The sequence below is a fragment of the Phaethon aethereus genome, assembly GCF_964289735.1.
Source record: "Phaethon aethereus genome assembly, chromosome: 3".
Classification (NCBI taxonomy): Eukaryota; Metazoa; Chordata; class Aves; order Phaethontiformes; family Phaethontidae; genus Phaethon; species Phaethon aethereus.
This window is the reverse complement of record NC_138576.1, coordinates 74,860,901-74,882,703: the sequence shown is the minus strand read 5'-3', so window position 1 is coordinate 74,882,703 and position 21,803 is coordinate 74,860,901. Positions and strand designations below refer to the sequence as shown.

The 21,803-nt window shown below is 41.1% G+C and overlaps 1 protein-coding gene across 3 annotated transcripts in view; it reads left to right on the top strand.

Moving 5' to 3' along the window:
• Positions 1–2,285, top strand: part of STXBP5 (syntaxin binding protein 5) — a gene marked incomplete at both ends in the record, with an annotated part of 108,853 nt that extends 106,568 nt beyond the window's left edge. For all 3 annotated transcript variants that reach the window (XM_081997561.1, XM_081997560.1, XM_081997559.1), the window contains 2 exons: positions 1,325–1,545; positions 2,244–2,285. In XM_081997561.1, the coding sequence (XP_081853687.1) occupies positions 1,325–1,545; positions 2,244–2,285 (263 nt within the window). The remainder of the gene's footprint in view (positions 1–1,324; positions 1,546–2,243) is intronic.
• Positions 2,286–21,803: the final 19,518 nt, after the last annotated feature.

The window sequence follows — 21,803 nt, the reverse complement described above, 5'->3', positions numbered from 1 at the left end:
ATACTTTGAAAGGTTGATCAAGTATTCTATTAGAGAAATTTGTGTGCACAAGTTAGGTGTTTAATTAGTATGACTGGGACAGGGGAAAACTGCTTTTTCACAGCAACAGAAAAGCACTCTTGTAACTTTAGAAGCTATTTCTTTACATCATTTCAAGTCTTCACTATCAAGTTTTGGCTCTGATCGTCAGAAGGAAGATAGTATTGAATGGGAGAAAAAAGCCTAATGAATTGTAGCCTGAAAGTGAATTCAGTGACAATTCAAAAGACATCTGAAAATGCCTTTAAAATAGTCACATTTAACATGAGGGTCACAGCAGAATCTGCAATAAGTGAAATTATTTCCTTTTTTATTCTTGGGAATTCACAGAAAGATGTTTTTAGTGTTAGTTGAAGTCTAAATCGTTCTTACTAGAAGCATAAAATCAAATCAGAAAATCTTGAAATACTGCAACAAAACTCGTTAAATAAGTTAATATTATTTTTCCTAGACGTGAAAAAAAGAAAATATTTAAACCATCATTTCATTGTTTAAAAAAAAAAATAAAGATTATTTATTTGGTTTGATTTCAGCATCCAAAAATGTTTTGGCCTTCACTTAGAGTATACAATTCAGCATGAGATTGACATGTCCATTAAGTGTCTAGGCTGAACTAGGTGGCTGACGCCCCATTATGAACAAAGGAGATGTAGTCAGTGCAGTCACTGGAGTCTAGAGAGTTGTTTAGGATGAGCTGATTTGTTCTTACAGCTGTACTGCCTTTTCATGACTTACATTACTCTTTTTTTTTTTTACAAGATTTTTTACAGTAATGAGAGTATAGGCACCTAATCTTCAAGTATCTGCATCTAAAACTGAACTTCCATCAAAGGAAACTTTTGCTGGTGGAGTCATACTGGCTGGCTACACCAGCAAAGCACTTCCAGAACTGTTTTCAAAATTCTCTTGCTTTGTCTGCTGAACTCCCAACAATTTCCCTGTTAAGTAAGCTATATTGTTAAAAACCACTTCACCAGCACATTTCTGTTGATGGCTGTGATGCCAGCACTCAAGTGTTTTAATTTCACACTTCAGCTGTGAAAAGTTTATAATTTCATAACCTGCCTGGAAGCTTGGAAATATGTTGGAAAAATCTCAATTTTATCAAATAGTAACATCTAGTAGCATTGAGTAGTGAGTATTATTTATAGTCATGCCTATGATTAGGTGTTTGGTGTCCATGCAAAGCAATGACACCTCCTTGTAAACTAGTTGCATTGGTATTTGTGTAATAATGATAGAACACCTTACTATTCTGTTTTTTCTGCTTTCCAAATGCCTTCAGTTGGAGAGTCGGCATCTGGGAAGGCATCAAGGAGTCTTGCCCAGCATATTCCAGGGCCTGGGGGTATTGAAGGTGTCAAAGGAGCAGCATCTGGTGTAGTTGGTGAACTAGCACGAGCCCGGCTGGCACTAGATGAAAGAGGACAGAAACTTGGAGAACTGGAAGAAAAAACTGCAGCTATGCTTTATAGTGCTGATTCTTTCTCTAAACACGCTCATGAGGTGAGTCTGCATGTTAAACTGAACATTAAACTGATTTTCTATCAAATAAATGCAAGTTTGTAAGTAACTGACTTCTGCAAAGGCATGTTTGAGATATCTAGATGGAATCCAGTATCATTGATAAAGGACAATTCAATAATCAATCATTAGTCCTAATAATTAAGTATTAATGTAAAGAGCTTTGTCTTGTGGCACATTGGCCTAGAGCATACCCTCTGTCTGAGTGGCATATAGGCTTCCAAAAGTGCAGCTTCTTTCCCATTACTTAAAGAATTTGTCACTGAATTAGACAAGAGCAGCAGTGCTCTGTGTGAGATTCCTGTGGTTCTTAAGAAAGATCCAATTGTTGTATGCAAACCCCATAAGTCCAAGTTAACTTTATTCCTTGGTAACTACATGGGCTGGCTGTTCTCTTCCATGTGCATGCATATCTCTTTCCATCCCCTAAATTCCTGTGCAACCTTCCCATTCTCCCAAGAATGTTTTTTCTTCTGTCTGAGGCCAGGTCATCAGCAGTGATGCTACCATTACAAAATGCATCATGCGAAACCCTCACTGTTCAGCAATGTTGTTGCAGTTTTGACAAGCCTAAAGTCCCTCTTTCTCATGCTGATTTGTAGGCATATAATTTGTTTCTATCATTGTACTTTTTTGGCACATTAGACACAGTAATTAGAAATTGTTTCTTGTTTTTTTAGATGATGCTGAAGTACAAAGACAAGAAGTGGTACCAATTCTGATGACACTCATCAATTACAGCTGTTTAATTTTGTTCTGATGAAAAAAATCTTGGTTTTTCATTAATTTTGGCAGGACCATTGAAATTTAAAGAAGTATTCACCATTGGATACTGTTGTTTCCTAGCACAAATCACACACTGTTTTACCTCAGTTGTGGCTTTAACTGAGGAGCTTTATATTTAAAAGAAACACACATAAAAAAACCCCAAACGTGAGTGTTTCTTAGCTGTGGGTTAGCTGAGAGTTGGAACAGAGAAGGTAACTAGAACATGTGCAAAAGAGAGTAAAGGGAAAACATAGTGTGAGATGGGCAGGGGCAATGCAGGGTCAATCCTGTGTTAATATTTCATATGCCAAAAGTTTTTGTGCTATTGCGATTTCTGCCAGTGTTATACCCTCCTGTGAGGAGAGGCAATAAATCAGGGGTCCCAGAGCTGGAGCAAAGTTGTTTGTCTTGCTGGACTGTAGCTGACTTACACTTACCCTCTCTAGGACTCACTGTATTTACCATTATCGAAGAAGAATTGAAGTTTTCTGTTGCTTCTTTCATTGGAAAAGCTGGAAGCTTGCAAGATTTCTTCTTGAAAATTGTATACATAGTTGATGTGTGCATAGTCTTTTCTTGGACCCCTAATCTAGTATTCTTGTATTCACATCATATTCTGTGAAGTGCAAAACAAGAGAATACACAATTTTTGCATTAAAAAAGTCGAGTGAATAATATGACTGGAATGTGTCATGCTGTGAGTTTTCATTTGTGTTATGGCTGTGCAATGTGAAATGTGGCAGCATCTTCATTGTGGTAAGAATACTTCAACTTCTGTTCAGTTAGATACTATTTTTTGCCAAAAGTAGTTATTGGTTCAGTTTGTATAACATTCAGAATTGGCTGTGGGTTCCATTCATGCTGTGATCTTTTATAAATGCTTAACAGCCACTAATTAAAATAGCTGAGATAATTTTGCTCAAAATTTAAGTTCTAGATGCCCCTTTAGTCCTTTACTGTGAAATCAGATAATCTTGGACTCAGGTTTTCAAACAGTTTTACACTCCGTGGAGGTGCTGATGCATGAATAATGGCAAGCATCGAATATTTAATAATTGTCAGTATATTGTTTAGCAAATTTCAAAATCCTGCTAGTAAAGCTATTTTACAAATGCCTATTTCAGCCCCACCCAGCACTAAAGGCAGTTGGGCTAAAGTTTGGATTTAGTCTCTAAAGCAGTGTTTTCAGTGTAGGCAGTGGTAAGTGTCCACTAAAACTTTAGGAATTGGTGAAATAATGTTCAGTTTGGGTGAGGTAAATAATATAGCTGAGTTAAATTGTTAATGGCTGCTGCACTAAAGCTTTAACAGTGGGAATGACTGGAGCTCTTTTTAAAAGAGAGGATTCCTTAAAATAAATGTTTGCTTTCAAAAATTTATTTTGACTTTTTTCCTCAAAGCAGGAATAGTTACTGTCTGGGTTTTTTTTTTTAATAAAAGGGAGTACTTAGAAGCTGCTAGGTCCACACTGTTTAAAATAAATCATTTGGGTTTGCTTCTTCAAGCATCACATTCTGTGTGGTTTTTTTCACACACTTTCTGAATGTTCCCAAAGCAAAACCTTGGTTATATATGTATTGTAAAGTGATGTTACAGGTACATGGATAAGGCAACCTTCCGAAACACTTAAGGACCATCAGTAACTTCAATATTTTGCAGCCTTTAATTCACTTTTCAAATGAAAGGCAAATATGTTTGGGCTTTGTAGCACAGACTGATAAATTTTCTTATTTTGCATATAGTAACATTTAATTAAAAAAGACAAGTGAATTCTGTTGCCAGTATGAGGGCATGCCTGTTCAAAGAATTTGACAGATGAGAGCATGACAATTTGAACAAGCAGCCTGATTTCTTGATGGCACTGTCCCATACCTACTGAGGCCATGTTAACTCCAGTTATTTAACTCAGCTTGCCATGCAATTTTTGCCTTGGCATGTTAATTTCTTTAATGTCTAATTAATGCATACAAACAAATACAGTCTTGTTAAAAATCCGGTAGAAGAAAACTAGATAAATTGCTGTCCCTACCATTTCTAAAAATAAAACACCCTAGCTGACACTTGTCCCCTTCCTTATCTCACATTTATAAATTGAGATGACTGGTTATTATTTGACCTGGTGAAGATGAACTATATTTCAGAGCAACAGAATCCTGGAAAGTTGTTCTGGTCAGGCTCTGGGGGAGAGGATGGCCAAAGTACTCTTCAGTAAATCGTGGTATCGGTTCAATGGAAGATGACCTTGGCTTGAAAGGGAAGCGTACTTAACTTTCCCATCAAGAAACATTTGACAACCACCAGCAAGCAAAAAAATAAGAGGCAGCGAGAGACCATCTGCCAGTACAAGAAGAGTAGTGGCTTATTTGGTATTATAGAATTTATCATAGTTGAATCTTTTTTCTATTGCATATGTTCGGAGCATGCTTCTAGATTTGAAAACTAAAAAAATGATTGCTCATGAGATGAATACACAAATGGTTCTTGGTCAATAAAAGGGGCTATGTACAATTTTAGTCTAAAACGTTCCTTTTTCCTTCTCTGTGGAAGGAATTTGATCGTACACACCTTGTTGCATCTTACTCTGCTATTGGTGGTGCACCTTTTGTACAGCAAAGTGTATTGAAATTCTTGGGGGGAAGCACCCCTGTTTTTTTCGCTAGCATTTTAGTTGTGTGAAACTTTTTTAGAGTGTCTAGAAAACTATAAAATACAATTGAGCTATTACTTTTTTATTTTTTTGATGGAAGTGTAAGAAACTGCTGCTAACTATCTGTTTATTTGTAGTGTGTCTCATTAGGAACTGTAAACTGAAGCTTTTCTTCACCTTAGTCCTGCCAAATTGTAACTTTTGAATGTTGATATGTGTAAATATGTGTGTATTCCAAATAATCTGAAAGTGTTACACCACAGGCATCTCCAGTGATTTGTTCTTCAGCAAACAGTCAGTTATAAAATATAGTAATATATAGCTGTGTTCCTCGTCTGTCTTTATGCAAAGATTTTTGCCTGAGGTGGTACTTGCATGGCAGGTGATGTTGGAAAGCTATGTCCAAAGGAGGATTTTCGGAAACAGGTTCATTTCCTCTTTTCCTTTTTGTTTTCCTTTTATCTTCTTGGATTTTTTGCTTAATTAATGGCACTGATCTTACCTGAACTTTTTAAACTTGAATTCTTCCTGCACTTTAATTCAATCATGGTATTTATTCCTTAATTTTGTTTCTACACTTGTGCAGTTCAGGTTCATTATTTGTATATAAACACACATGTTCAATAAAGACTTTAGAACAGATTGCTTTCAGGCACATATGCTAATTATGTGACTATCATTTAGAATGTGTGTTTTCTTAGCAAAATATGTATATACAATATAGAATCTAACAAAAGGCACGTATCCTGTGTCAGCATTTAGTTTATAAATTACTGCAACACTTTCAGATTTGTTACTAGATAATACAATGAAATCTGTTATATTTATACATACTGCTTAAGAATATACTTTCAGTTTTAAATAATTTTTATATGTATACTTCTACCTTTAATTTTAAAAAGACTTATGTTCAATTTTTAAGTCAAAGTACTTAAAGTATGTATATTATCCATAGAAGAAGTTGTTTTAAGCTTATGAATACATTCATATCTCATATCGAGATGATACAATTCTAAGCAATGAAAAAAAATAGCCCATTTTGCTTTGCAGAAAATAAACATTTATTTTTACTTCCCAGTTTGAACATTCTTAGATAATTCCCTAAGTATGGGGAGGGAAGATAGTACATTCAGAAAACTAACCTGATGTAAAAGTTTTCTCAATAGCTGCAGTCTGTGGCTGACTGGGTTTCTATGATTTTTTTTTGTATACATGTGAAAGAGTTTTTTTTCAGCTCTATTCCTCAGACTTTTAAAATTCCTCAAAATTGAAGTGAAGTTTGTCCAATAAGTATTTTCTTTGAGTAATGTATGAATCTTGATTATATACATCAGCTCTTTACATGTAAAACAACAACTTTTTTTTGTATACCAAATGTGTGTTGGAAAACTTACAGCCTGTGGCTGCAGTGCCCTCTTTTTCTTCATGGTTTAGCATACCCAGGTGGGCATTGATAGCAGCTGAAGTTCGAGGTGGAGAAGGAGTGCAAAGCCTTGCCTCCGTCTCCGAGTTGCAGGGTAACTTGTCAGTTGAACTTGTTCTTCATTCGAGCCAATTTCCTGTATAACATATGTGAATCTTTTTGGATGGATGTTGATAGCTTTGCTACTACCACAAAATCTTCAAATACTTTGTAGACAGCCATTAATGATGTTTGAAGGGAGGAAGTAAGTAAAACAGGAAAAAGATGTGTAGTGTAGGCAAATCAGCTAAACCGATTTTATTTCAGTTTTCATTGAAAAGCTAAGTTAAACTGGGCCTATTTCTCCCTCTTATGCATATTATAAAGATGTGCTGGATATCATCTACTTTACTACTGTTTCAAGCCAGATGAGTCTACTGTGTTTCTGGGTTCCGTGTTTACACTTTCGAAAGTTTAGGCTTAAAGATGTGGGCATTCATTTAAAAAAAAAAAAGACGACAGAAATGTAGAACAATCAAATGAAAGATGTCAGTCAGTTTTCCTTTTAGTTTTTTCCTGTAAAGCGCCTAGAAATGTTTGTCATACAGTTGTAGGTTTCTTTGACAGTTGTATTTGTTTTTGTTAGTACCTAAGTTACCTATTACCAGGCAAATACTAACTAGAAGTTAAACTGTTTCAGTTGAAAACATGTAAGGAGTTGTATGTGGATTACCACTAGCATTCAGTAATAGGTGATGCAAAGGGAGAGGGGTGGGAACATGTTTTAAATATTCCCTGTTAAAACAGAATTGTAAATAAACAATACTGTGTTACTTTAGACCTGAGCTCTGCTATTTGTAGTGGTTAGAACTAGGAAAAGATGCTGCTTTCTACTTATGCTACTGTTTCATTGTACCAGCACCATGGGGGGAAAAAATAATTTTAAAAAATGAATAAATTTTTCTAACATTGCCCACTTGTGGGTAAGCATGCTTGTTGTGTAGCAGTTCTTGTTTATGTATATCTTAGTGTGTACATGTGTGTTTCCTTTTTTCTTTTTGTTCACTGCAACTTATTCTTCAGTTAAGTCTTGCTGAGCCCCACTAGCTCTTCTGAGGGTGATTACTGGAATATGCATTTTAGGTAGGGTTGCAAATCCATCTGTCTACAAATATAGTTTCATATGAACTGCGAACTGTACTGTTACAGACACAACTATGTTAGATTGCATAGAGTTATTTTACTTACATGTACTTGAACTGAACTATGTCATCATAACAAAGTTAAAAAATTAAGTATGGAATATTTTTGTAAATAAAAACACCTGTGCAGTTGGTATTTTAAACTTACAATGTATTATATGTTAATGTTTCAGAAAAAAATGTTCATATATATGTATATGAATGTGTCATTATGCTGAAGGGCTCTGATTGGGCAAAATAAACTATTCAAATCTCTCCTGAAACGAGTGGGGCTTACTCCTTTTCTTCCTAAGCAGTTCTTTTGCTGCTGGCTGGAGCATGCAGTGACTCCTTGCCAAAAGAGGCTGTTTCATTTTGCTGAAGGTTTCGTGAGGTGCCCTTCATCACGAGCGGAGCAGTATGCACTTGAAGCGCTAGCAGCCAGGCTGACAGTGAGTAGCCCCTGAGGAGCACAAAAGGCAAAGAGGTTTGTCTGTGGTGATGGTCCCAAGCAGGTCTAAAAAATGTTCTGAAATGCATGTCTCTGTGGCAATGTGAAGTCCTGTTATCCTTTTAAGCTATTGGAAAAGTTGAGGTCATTCATACTGCAAAGACGCCGTAAAGCAAAATATTTTCTGTAGCTGCATTTTGACAGTGTTCATTAAGGTAAGAATCCAAGGTGCACGAGGAGAAGAGATGAAGTTTTTGGTTTTTTCTTTGCCATATTTGCGACACAGCAGATGTATTATTTTTTTTTGGTTGAGGCTCAGCTTTGCCACAGACCAATTTCTAGCTTGCAGCCTATTAAATTTTCTGTCTTCTGCTGTTGTGGGAGGAAAAAAAACCCACACCTTTGTAAACATGCTCTGAATGATGCAAAAATATTGAACCTGAAGAGAGACTGGGAGACAGTAATTCTGAGAATTGAAATTGCTGCACCTCAGTGAAAATGTTTGGAATCTCATGATGCCAAGTAGTAAAATATTTCAGTGCTGGTTGTTTTAGTGTGTGATTGATGTAGTGAGGATGCAGTTTGATCTGTGGGAAAAGTCTGCTGGTTCCAGACCTCTCCCACCTTCCATTTTTTTTCTCTAATATCTGATAGTTATGCATTCTGAACTTTAAGCTCTGCAGCACATGGAGCTGTAAAGAGGATGATGCAGTGGAATAAAAAATTGTTTTAACTTCATTCCAATTAAATCAAAGGTATTTGGAATGGTCGCACTGCCTCCAGCTGCTCACTAGCTCTGGCCATCTCTGCCATTGCTAGTAACAAGGCAAGAATAGCTCCCTCCCTGCGGGGGCTGCAGGGCTGCACACAGCATCGATGGACTGACAAGAGGAGGGGATTGTCAGGCTGAGGGTGCAAAGTGAAGCACTTTGATTTAGTGAAAGCTGATAGTTGATGAGACCTGTATCAAACTTGGTCCCTTTGCATGTCATGTGTTACAACAGTTCCAGTGCCAATGTGCTGGAAATTAAATGCATCTAGAACCTACAGACACATGGCAGTTTGCCCTTTAGTATTAAACTGTGCCACCCTCCAAAAGTTTTCCTGATACATATTGTTTGCTGGGAATGGTCCCTGGCCAAGTCTGCCTGGGAGGAGGCTAGGAAGCTCCGTAAAGACAAGGCAGCTGAGGTCCAGTACAGAATGACTGTAAATTGGGCGCTGCTGAGGACTGAGTACAGATGTAGGGACTAGGCTTGTGTCCCAGCTTTTGGAGGCAGCCTTTTCATCCAGGCTGGGTCACCAAATCAGCTCCTCCTTGTTGCCCCCTGGCCTGCGGGTGGCAGTGGCATCCTAGCCCTGGTCTTGCCTGCTCCCTCCTCCTGCCGCGGTGCACCTGAGCTGCTCCCTTGGCTGTGCAGCTGCCAAGCAAGAGGCACTGGCTGTTTCCTTCCAGGAGAAAGGGTAGCAGCCTTGCTAGAAACATCCCAGTCTGGCCTAAGGAAATAAGATGTTTTTTCCCCACGGTCCTGCACTGAGATAAACCCCTGAGAGCAGAATGCCAGCAACCGCAAGCTTCTTACTTTCTAGGTTCCTGGCTGATTTTTCATAACATGTAATTAATGCTCCTTTAGTAATGGCTTGGGGGCTTGCAGATGCAACGCGTTAGAGTAGCAGAGTTCTGTGCAGTTGCTCTAGCAAACAGTTTTCTGCATTTTTCAGGGACAGGAGACAGCCTGGACTGAGGTTTGTGCACAGGCTGCTCAGGCGGGTGGGTGGGAGCTGTACCCTCCAGCTGGCTGAGACCTGGGGAGCCGTCCTTTAGCCTCAAACACTTATTTAGAGCTGTTTGACTCCAAAACTACTCAGAAGGGGTGATGGAGAACTGTAGTAAAAGCCTCAGTCAAGAGGTAAGTGGTAAGACTGATGTTCTGTTTTGGAGCAGATAACAGCTTTTCTGCCATCTTGCTGCAGTCACAGTGTAAGCAGGACTTCACAGGGAGTTGATCGTTTGAAGGGGTTTGCAATCAAAATGTCAGACTGCTTATGTTTTGATAAGTTTACCAACTCCTCTGCCTAATTAAGCAGACATAATGAGAAATTTTATATAACTGCAATTTCTGCGGCACAAGAGACTCCTAGAAAAAATAATACGGAATGCAGTCTCCTGTGTGGGAGTGAACAGAAAAGAATTTCATGCTGGTATCTCCTAATTCTCTTGGGTACCTGCAAGTGTCTCAGCACCACTTCAGTAAGTACCTTTTATCTGAATGTCAGTGTCACCTACCAGCTATGGTGCTTTTTCTTCTGGGATCTCAAAGCACATAGCACAGTGGGCCAGGCCCTCATGAGGCTTCTCTTCATTGCAGTTAATGTCTTTAGACTGAGTATGCGCTTGCCTGTTGCTGAAGATCTCTATCACAACATACTACTAATTAATATAAGGAAGGATTGGGACTTTTTTACATCCATCCCCTATGAATGGGATGGATTTAAAGATGACAAAATTTAATAATTATTAAAAGAGGACTAATCAAGGTCATTGTATCAGGTTTTCTGTCTAATATGCTCAAATTCAGAGTCAATTCTACCTGTGAATGTAGGAGGCCCGCATATTCACCTACTTTCCATTTTGTCTTTAAGCACAGCATTTTCTGGTTGTTCTTTAGAGCTTCCAGCATCTCTTGAAGGAAACCTGTGAGGCACCTGGAAGATAGAAATAAATTCTTCTATTCTACTGTTCCAGTTAAACCCCTTTAGAAAAATTTAATACATTTTTAAATGTAATTTATTGCCAGAGCAGGATCCATGGAAGATGCATTGACCTCTAGAGGTTTTCCTCTGGTTGTAAAAGGCCAGTAGTTGGTTTGGCTCTAAATGTCTAACGTGCAACTGCTTGTTCTTTTTGGGATTCTTGTGGAAGCAGCTACCTGCTCTCCAGTAGTCCAGTCATCCTGTGTGCACCAATTTTGGCAAGTAGCTTGTGGACTGTAGTCACTGAAAAATATCTAAGCATTGCTGGCTAGGAGGCTCTGATACCGGTATCACAACTATTTGAATGTATTTAGCAGATTATGCCCTCAGGGCCAACCAAAAATCTCCCCATGTGCCCTCTGCAGGGTACAGTGCAACGCCTTAGGGCTCATACCACATCAGAACCGGGGAGCATTGCATACGAGGCCTTTCGCTATCTCACTGTGTTTGAATACTGGGAATTGTAAATGGCTGCCAGTCTAAAGTGGATGCATAGTTTACTGAGGGCTTTAATACAGACCTTCAAGCAAAGAATAGATGTGGTCTTCCACTGTCAACAGTGACAAGGATTGGCCTCGTACCACATCCTCGAGCACCAATTTCAAGCCTGAAAACCCCAGGCCTTGTGATGTAACCTGGGGAAAAGGCAAAGCCGATGTCAATAATGGCGGTTTGCCATAGTCCTCCATCAGACTGATGGCAAGCAATAACCTAAAATTTCTCCTGTAGTTGTTGAAAGGAATTTCTTTGCATTTGTATTATAAACTATAAGGTTGTGATTTGCTCTTGGTCAGAGTGAGAGCTGCATGTATTGCTATTGAGAGCCCTGCTCATGGTCTACTACCTTATTATTACAGGCGGTGTAAAGACATGGGAAAAAAAAGTTGATCTGAGCCTGGCCCCGTAGGCTTCAGCCTGGTAAAAGGAAGACTGATGTGGGTCAGAGAGGCAAGGGGGCAGAAACAGGGACATCAAGGTTTGGCTGAGCTGGTTGGCACAACACCTGTTCTCGTCTTGCCATGTTTTTGCAGTTATTGTGGCAAAGAAAAGCTTTTAAGAATGCATTTAAAATGAATGGAAGTGGCTGTTTGGACATTTACAGGGAATTGCTATCTGACCTAAACAACAGCGTGGAAAAAGTGAGGGGGAACTGTTTGAAATATCTCACCAGGACTGATGATGTTCGGCATAGTTCACCAGTCATGAGGTTTGGCATCCTACTAAAGGCTCAGCCATAGCTCTGCAGGGGACGGGGTGCTGAGAAGGCGGTAAACGTGGAGACAAGCTGCTTGTGTTTGCTGCTGTCAAGGAGGGAGGGGGGCAAAGGGAAGGCAGCGCAGGGGGAAGCAACAAGCAGGACACAGCAGGCTCCGAAATGGTCTTTGCAGCTGTGTGTTGCAGGGTGGCATTTGTCAGAGGCAGAGGAAAGGATCTAAACGAGCGCCGCTGTGAAGCTTTGTCACGGAGACGTACGCGACAGGCCTCGCTTTAGGCGCGGTGCACAAAAAGGGCCTGTGAGACAGCAGGCAGCCCCGTTGCCTGGGGAGAGTAGCTGGAAATGATGCCTGAGGAGAGACCTGCTTGACCCCACAGACAACCCACGTTATCCCAGGCGTGGCTTCGCATACGGACACCGCCAGATACAGGCTGGGCCGCGCGTTTCCCAGTGCGGCCGCACCTGGAGCGGCGCTGCGGCCTGTGACAGCCCAGCAGTGACGGGCCTCGGATCTGTCAGGCAGCCAGGGCGAGGAGAGCACGGACCCAGTGCTCCTCTGCCGGCAGGGAGGAAACTGAGAGCAAGAGTCTGACGTTGCTGCCTCCTCCCCAGCATCCAGACCAGGATCCCTGTCCTCCTCAAAGCAATACAAGTGGGCTCCTTGCCCTTCACGGCTGGTGGGAGGTGAGTCGGGACCCCTTGTGTGGCCCTGCTGGCTGCTCTTATGCTGACACCAGGGCTTTGACCCCCGAGGCTTCCCAAGGTGGCTCTGAAACGAACATTAAAAGACAGGTTTTCTTTTAGGGTTTCTTTAGCAGGGAAGGTGAAAATTAATCAGCCTTTGATTTTATAGATATTTTTCTTTAAGAGAAAAAACAAACAAACAAAACCCAAACAAACAAAAACCCCAAACCACTGCTTTGGGCCAAATTAACTGCCAATGTTGCTTAATGTAACTAAGGCACAACGTGTGCAGCTTCCTTCAGTGCACTGGCCACATCTGTCCATAGGGCATTGCAGATGCAAGCACCCTCTCCTGTGAAGAAACGGTGAGGTGCAGAGTGCCCTTCAAGTAGCTTTGGGGCTTCACAGTTGCTGTTCTGCAGGTCTGCCTCACCTCGGGACTCCTGCTCCCTGAAGGCAACGCACGTAACAGGAGCATCTTTTTTCATGTATTCCCAGAGCTTACAGAGAAGTGTCACATTCCAGCTGAAGACTCACGAGACGGGGCTTTGTGGGCATGCCAAATTCACGAGCTTCTGCTGCCAGGTTGCTGTGAGCAGGATCTGCAGCAAACTCACAGGCTCAGCAGAGAACGTGCCCTGTAAGTAATAAGCCCTGTGGCTCTCGGGCACCAGATGGATGTTCATAGGAGGGGTACTTGTAATATTGCAAATTAATCAGTAAAGAGCCATCCCCTTCTCATCATTGCCACCTGTCCTGCTCTGGAGTGGAACAATAAACACCTCCTGCTCCATAGTTTTAATTAAAAGCTGTGCTGGTACATCACAGGGCACTAAGGATGACTGAAATTGCAAACTCCTCTTCCCCTCCACTGGAAGATTTACTGAGTAGGCAATCGTGAGTTGTATGTCTTCCCAATAGTGTTATCCTTTAGTCCTTTGAGTATCTCTGTAATACAGTAACTAGTATACGCCGTAGTAAAGCTTCCCATAAAAAGTTCCCATATAATCATATAACTAAAATATGGGTCTCTAGAAACTTTTGCTTTGATAGGGTCACTTAAGATTCACACCTCTTTTTTTTTTTTTTTTTAACTTTTCCTACTTGTGTGTGAGCTACAGTAAAATCTTTCCCAAAAGCTGTGCTCCATTTTTTTGTGGAGCAGCACGACAGGTTGTTGTGGAGGGTTTTCCTTGCTCATTGTGCCAGGCAAATAAATGCAGCCGGGCCATGGGGTGGAGGCATGGGAGAGGAACCTTGTGGAAAACTCCTCTGAGACTTTCTCTCTTCAGGAACAGCTGCCATTTTCCCACCGGGTGGGTGAAGAGCACGGTGTTTACACTGGGAGGAGAAAGAGAGATGAAAGGCTGCATGGCAGAATGGGGAAGGTTTTGCGCAGCTGATGCTGGCCAGGTCCCCTCCCAGGCACAGGAGGGGACACCTCAGGTGGGGCAGGATGCCGACATGTCCCTGATGTGCTGGGGTGCCCAGGAAGGGAATAGCTGGAGGGACCCGGGCTCGGCCGTGGTGGTGTTTCAAGCATGGGAAGGGGCTGGGCAGGGCCCTGGCTGTCTCTGCTGGAGCCCAGGCAGGGAGCAGCTGTGCTTTGGACAGGTGCGGGATGACTGGGAGACGAGAAGCAGCCTGTGGATTGCCAACATGGCGGCAGGCAGCTGGCGAGTTTGGATTTGGGGGAGGTGGGCCAAGAACGACAGGAAGAGAAAGGTCTGCGTGGGGAGAGTCGCTGCCATGACTGCAGAGCAGAACGGGGCTTGGCTTGCCGGGACCTAGTGTCCTATTTTGCAAACATGAGGCATCACTGGAGACTCATGAGAAGCAGTTTGGCTTCTCTGACTCTTCCGACTCATGTTATTTGTTTTCAATTTAAACTCATCCTCTAACCAACGGAGTACAATAGAGGGGCCAGTTATGCACACAGCCTTTTACCTCTCTTAAGCTTTGAGAAAATCCCCCAAGGACAGGCACCACAGCACAGCACGTGGGTCACCCAAAATCTGACTGAATCAAACGCTTGTGGATGCTGCACCTTGTATAAATCCTACTCACTGCTAACTTGTGTTTGCTAGGAAATTCTTGTTTCTTGGAGAGTGCTTTACACAGGTCTGTGACTACTGCCTGTCTGGGGGAGGCAGAGAGTCAGGGCAAGGGGAAAGATTTGCCTCAAAATACATAATGAAGGCAACAGTGTGGATTTTTACCTAGGTCTGACTGTAATGAAGTGAGCCTTGGGCCATTTAGCAATTGCTGTGCTTGATCAATAATAAACACTTCACAAATTAGTGTACCCAGCTCCTACAAAAGATGAAGGTTTTACAGATAGCAACCTTTGCTGTATTGCAACAACTCTGACACAACTGTCCCAGTCTTTTCTAGCACTGAACAAATCAGCTTTTGTCAAGAGCACAATGAGACATTAGGCTCCTGGTCTGGGTTCAGATACGTCAACCCTGTGGTTTCTCAGGAGTTTTTAAAAATAAAAACAAAATGCCTTTACTTAGCACAGACTGCTATTGTAAAATGTCATTGTGCGTAGATTACAGAATTTGCTAGAGTTTAACAGTCGATCTTTTCCATATGAGTGCACACTTTTGGCTGGGAAAACTATTATCTGAATATAATGGCTTGCTTTTCAAGCCAAAAACTAAGTATGGAAGGCACATCCAACTGAAATGAGAAATGCTGCGTTATTTAAGTTTTTGTAAAGCTGCTCTTATTTCTGACAGTGGTTTTGCTGAAGACAGTGGTTTTGCAGAAGAGATGCAATCTTTCTTAAATAGACTATAAATAATAGCTAAAAACTGAATTGGAAGCAGAATAAATAGGGACAATTAATTCAACTGAAATAGCCTAATTTTCATTCTGATTACCCATGCTAGCACACAATTATCACTTAATGCCATTACAAGACTGTAGGATGAGGAACAAATCATAGAGTTCAATTGATAAAATAAATGGTACAATACGCGTGCTGGTTGTTCCAGTCTGTCAGTAATTATTCTCCGCTGTGTTACACAAAAATATTCCCTTCCAGTTTGAACACAGTTTCAAAACTCTCATTAGAAATTTCAAGACATATATGTAGACAATGTGCGTGATGCTCAGTCCTCAGTTCTTCAATGTTATGTGTGTCTTTCTGCCTTCATTTTCCAAATACATACTTGGAAACCCTTCTCAGCTGGCCAGTATGCTCATGCCCCCCCTGCCCCCCCTCCCATATTCTAAAATATTTCGCTGTTATTCCTCAAACTTTAGACAAATCTTGCTGCTTCCCCTCAGTCAGCTGATTTCCTAAGCTAGCCCACAGTTAATTAATTTTTTGTCGTCCTGCTGTGCATGTCCATGTTTCATTCCTACCACCAGATGCCAACCAAAGTTCCTGTAAGTGGCAGCTGTCATCCAAAATTGGATCTGGAGGAAAGTCCGTGCTGCTCTCTGCTGGGAGGACCCAGAGGTAGGTGCAGCATTTGCTGCCTGTGTTGGTTTTGCACTTCAATGGCAATTTCCCCTGGAAACCTATTGCAAGAATCTCTTTTGAAGAAAAATCCTCAATTTTATTGGTGCAGTCTTCATTTTCTGTTTAAAAGCATCACTGTCTAAAAGCTTTATTTCACTGTAATACTGACCTTCCCCACCCTCACTCATTTCTGCCCAGACCAGACCAAAAATTATCCACGCCTCAGCATTTCTGCCATGGGGTGGGGAGTATGATATTAGAGTCTGCTTTTCTCTTTCTAACTGTTGATGAACAGAGAATGAATCAGAATTTGGAGGGAATTGCTTTTAGCGTGATGTGAAATTTAAGTGAAATTGTAAATTGAAGTTCAAAAACAATTTGCTTAGCATAGGCAGCTAGACTATATGACCACATAAAACTTGTTTTCCTGAGAAACGGAGCTAAAGACTCAGTTTGAAATCCTCAGTACAGTTGGATCAAACAATATCAAGAAATCAATTCAAGAGATCATATAGCTATCTATACCTTAAAAAATACCATTTTAAACATTAATTTCTAAGTGGTGCAGCAATGTACGCCTAAGAAGAATTCTGTTAGCTGGCCAAAAACTTTTGCAAACCTATCTTTCAGCTTATGTCTCATCTTTATAGACCCTGGGAAGACACGTTAGTCTCCACGCAATGAATATGATTTGTTTACTCAAAGAGCCTCCTGAAATCACAACACAACACTACTGTATGTTATTAAAAGATAAAAAACATACTGTCAGGTGAAGGGTCTATGTCAAATCCTTGTCATATCTGGTAAATTCAGATTTAAAGCTGAAGCAGTCTTGAAGATGCTCAGTTGAAAGCATCATATTCAGCAAAAATATCTCATGATACCACGTTGTTTCCTATGTCTGGGTCCATCTAGCGTTGTCAGGAGAGAAATATCACCCTAACATGCAGCTGCCTGTCAATTTACCTCTCTGGATACTTGCAATGAATTACAAGTTGTACAACAAAAAAAGAAATTTAGAGAAAGATCATCTTTATAGCGAGTGTGCCCAGGCAGGAGGAGAGGAGAGCCGGGCTGGTCTGAAAGGGCTTGCTGGGGTCTTTGTCTCTTTCTGGCTGTGAGACGCAGTTCTGCGCTGAAAAGAGACTGTTAAAACAGCATTGGTACATACTGTATCTCAAGGGGTAGAGGCAATAAAAGTCACTTACGTCAAACAACTAAGCAGATGTGGCTGGGTATTGTAAGGATCTATTCAGTCGGAAATCAGAAGTCACTTTTACATAACTGCACTCCAGAAGAAACATTCTTTAAGTTTTTACTGCAGGACTCAGTTAAGTCTTGTGTACTTTTCCTTCAGTTTTACATGGATACCCTCTTCATAAGGGTTACTATAAAGTATTTTGTAGAAACTATGATTATAACCTCCATTATTGTTCTTGCCCTGGGAAATTATTAAAAAATATAGAAAGTCTGCTTGAAGTACTTATAGTCACAGCCCTGTGATGAAGGCAAAGTAGCACAGCTGTAACTTTTTATTCAGAAACTAAACCAAAATGTCGAGGCGGGGGGAAGCAGAGCAGTGTGTTAGGACCACAAGGCAATCTGTTCTTCCAGCTAAATTGTAGGAATCCATCATGTTGCAATGAGGTTCTCAGAGGCAATTTAGGTAACTTTGATATACATCTCAAAACAGTAATGGTAACAATAAACCACAGAGAAAACAATTTACCCTGTTTCTGACAATTACTCTTTCAATATTGTGGTGACCCCATTAACCAGCCATGTGCATTAGCAAAATCCAGCATTTCAGCTAAGGATAAGGGGAAGAATAACAATGTTTAAATGGCTTCATTCTAAACCTAATAGCCAGTGGAAAACCTATAAAGTTTTTATCAAGCGTATAGATTTACCTAAATAGACAATATTCTTACTTATTTTTCCACTACAGAAAAAGAGGAGATCCTTAAATCCAAGGCCTTTCCCATGCAGGGTTGGAATTTCTATTGCAAATCTTAGTTACTGGAAACTGCTTTTGTATTGACATTTTTCTGACAGCAGAGGATCAAATATTTAAAATGCGTTATTTATTATTGCTCATATGCAAACAACTTCTCTCTTCCAGAATGAGCAAGTGCAAATAATTACTTATGCATTCCTGACAAAAGAGGCACATGAATTTTTCCTCCCACATAGCAAGGCCATCTACCCATCAGGTGTGTCTCCTGCAGTTGTTCTAAAGAAAAGAAATTAATGCCTTTCAATGTCTTGATATGATAGTGTGTAGCAGCAGTGGCTTATGATAAACCCTATTCTCAAATGATTTTGCTGAGACAGGAGATCTGCTGAGTTTCCATATGAGCAATGCTCATTAACATATTTCTGCCGCAAGCAGCTACTGTGGGCATCAACAACTCACACTTTGTCCCCTGGGACAGCCAGAGGCCAGTGGAGTTTGTATCATGTCTCATCCTTGCTTCAGTCTACTCAGGCATTTTACTTGGGTTGCAGATCCTGTTTACTAACATGGCATTTCTAGAACAGACCATGTTCTCCCAGAGCTGCTTGTTTTTATTTCAGTTCTCCCTGTGCAATCCCAATCACATTTCCATAGTTTTGTGCATTATGGCAGAGCTTCTTGGCTGGTAGAAGACATACAGGGTGTAGATTCATTTAATGCCAGCCGCAAAGTAGCAACTTGCTAGTTTCAGTTCTATTGGTACATAAAAAAAGTGAGGTTTAGATGTTTCTCTTGAAGTGCAGATGTGACAGAGAGAGACTATTTAGCAAAAGATCTTCAAATTCTATGACAAAATATTATGAACATGAAACACACGAGAACAGTGTACCAATCAATCCAAGTGTGATCTACGTAACATTTGGCAATATGTAAAATCATTCTGGAGTTCTCCTGTGAGCACCCCTATGTAAACCAGTCAACTAGTCACTGCTAAGGAAAACACAAAGCAGTACAAGCTTAGAGTCTGGCTTTGTCTTATGCCCCATGCCATAAAGCAGTTAGGACCAGATCCTGAAAGATATTTGGCTGCTTGATGCTCTTTGAAATTAGTGGATATTAGGTCGTGCTTACCTGGAAAGCTTTGCTTCTTGGGGAATTTTCAGAAGCACTTAAGCACTGAATTTTCAAAGCTGTCTCTGGCAGCTGTGAACTGAGGATTTTGAGCACCACCCATTGGGTGCCTACATATCTTGGGTGTCTACATATCACTAAGACTCTTGCTTATGGAGCTATGATCTCATTAAATCACAAGAGGTAAATGATATCACAGCTGATTAGTACTTGAACAATTTCCCTGACACACCAACAAGCAGCAGCAGCCCCCTTGTGCTAGAGATGTCTGTCTTATATGATTGTTTGTGATCATTCTTTTTTTTTTTTTTTCATAAAAGACCTCAACCTGCAATTTAATTGCAAGCTTAAACTGCAGTGCCAACACAGCTGCTATCTGAAATGGTAGATGCGGTCTCACTGGGAGCCAGGCAGTGATGGAGCCAGCTTCGTGGGGTGACACAGGATGGTTTGGTGAGGCTGAGGTGCTCCATTTCCCTCCCTGGAGAAGAAGGGTGGGCAGGGAGATGGGGACCTGGACAGGAGGGCTGCCACACAGACGGGGATGACAGGGCCATTGCCAGCTCAGCCCCACTCCTCCTCCACCAGCAAAGGACAACCACCAGCCAAGGACAGCACACCCCATGCCACACATGGCTGGTTTTCCTCCCTGTTGTGGTATAATCACTGCTATTATAAGCAAAGGAAAAAAACAATTTTAAAAACTGCAATAAATTAATCAAAGGCCATTACTGGAAAGCAAAAGCAGAATCAGGAACTTTTTTTAGAGACAGCTCCCCACAATACCCTGTGTAGCCTCCATTTCTTTTCTTTCTCTGGATTTGAGGGACTACATTAAGTCTTCATGTCAAGCAAAGCAATTGTTTGTGACCCCAGGAAAATGACTGTACAGACATTTTATGTTTTCATTTGCACTTTCCCTGCATTTCAGAACAAGACCTCTGTGCCACAGTGGCATAAATGCTGTACTCTGTGCTGGAACGTACACCCCTGGTAGGACCAACTCTGAAAAATACAGTTTTCCCCAGGGTAAGTAAAGTTTGTCAACCTGTGGTGGTCATACAGCTGCTTTGCACTTAGTATTTATGAGCAACAACCCAAGAGTTGAATGTGCTGGTTGTATGACGAGAGGTTTTTTCCTTAGAGTTCTCTTCAATGTATTGTTATGATCATACTGTCTCCTAACAGTTTCTATCTGACAAGTTACTTCAGATTTCTGCAAAACAGAGACAGGGAGTCTGGATTCAATTCATTTCACTCACAACCCTTCTTGTCACACTCATCAGCAAATTCTCTTTTGTGTCAGGCTGAAGGGTTTGCAATCCTTCTTATCAATTTGTGTTGCCATGGCCTGGTTGCCATGCCCAAGCTTGTGTACTATTTATTTTACTTATAATTACTCATTCAGCTATTAGGAGCGTACACCTGTAGTTTGAATCTTGACAAATAGAACTAATGGTAAAGAGCGTTTAACAAAGATTGTACTGAATTAAAAGCCAAGGAAGGAAAAACCCATGTTGATAGAGAAGCTGTGCCTGCTATCCATTTTCCTTCAAACTCCCCCCAGAATCTGTTGATCCAGGATAAGTGCTTGGAGGTTTCCTAGTTGCCATTCCCTTTTTCTCTGCTCTCAAAAATTTCTAGGAAATTTAGTAAATGCTGGTATAATGATAGGTGGGAAGTTAAGCCACTTCAGGTCACAAAGATCAGTGGGCAGATGGGTCAGCACAGCTTATTATGAAGGAAATCCTTTGAGGGAAAACAAACTGGCTTAAAACAGAGTGATTTTTTTTTTTTCTTTCAAAGCTAGAACTGAAATGCAGACCGCTATGATGGAAAGTGGAACTTTAGATGTAATTACGCTAATCCTTTATGTTTTATATGTTTTTATGCTAACCTGAAACATGGCAAACAGGTCAGAACAGCTTGTGTTCCTATTTTGGGCAGTGAAAATTTAAGCCACTTAAGACAAAATAGCTTTGCTTTGTATGTATGTTTTCTTTTCTTGCCCTGTTCACACACGCCAGGTTTTCTGCCAGTGCCCATCCTCACCAGTGCTGCCCCGGCCTGCCCGAGTGCCCTGGGCTAGCCGTCTGGAGACTGCTGGGGACTGCGGGCCCTCACCGGAGCAGCGCTTTGTCCCCACCATACCCATCCTGTTGCTCCTTCTGCCCTGCAGCTCATCTCACCAGCTACCACTGCAGCACCTCATGCCTCTCAGCCATGCTCTCATCTCTCCTGCCTTCACACCAGGAGGACCTTAGAAGGTCCAGATAGGATCCTATTAACACTGCTTTGCTGATTATCCCCAAATCTCCAGTGTCTGTACCCTTGCTAGGCCCTGCCCTTTTCTCTAGGGCAGTCTGCTCCCTCTCTAGTCTCCCATCTTGTCAATCTTTTATAGTTTCTGCCGACCTGACTTTCTTCAGATCCTGCAATATTCAGGTTTTTTCTCCAGTTCCATAGTCTGGTGTTGGCTTCCCAGCCCCAGCTAACCCTCCTTCAACCCCAAAAGTGTTGAACCAATAATTTTCTGCCTGAAAATAAACAAACCTTGATAAGCATTTGATGAAT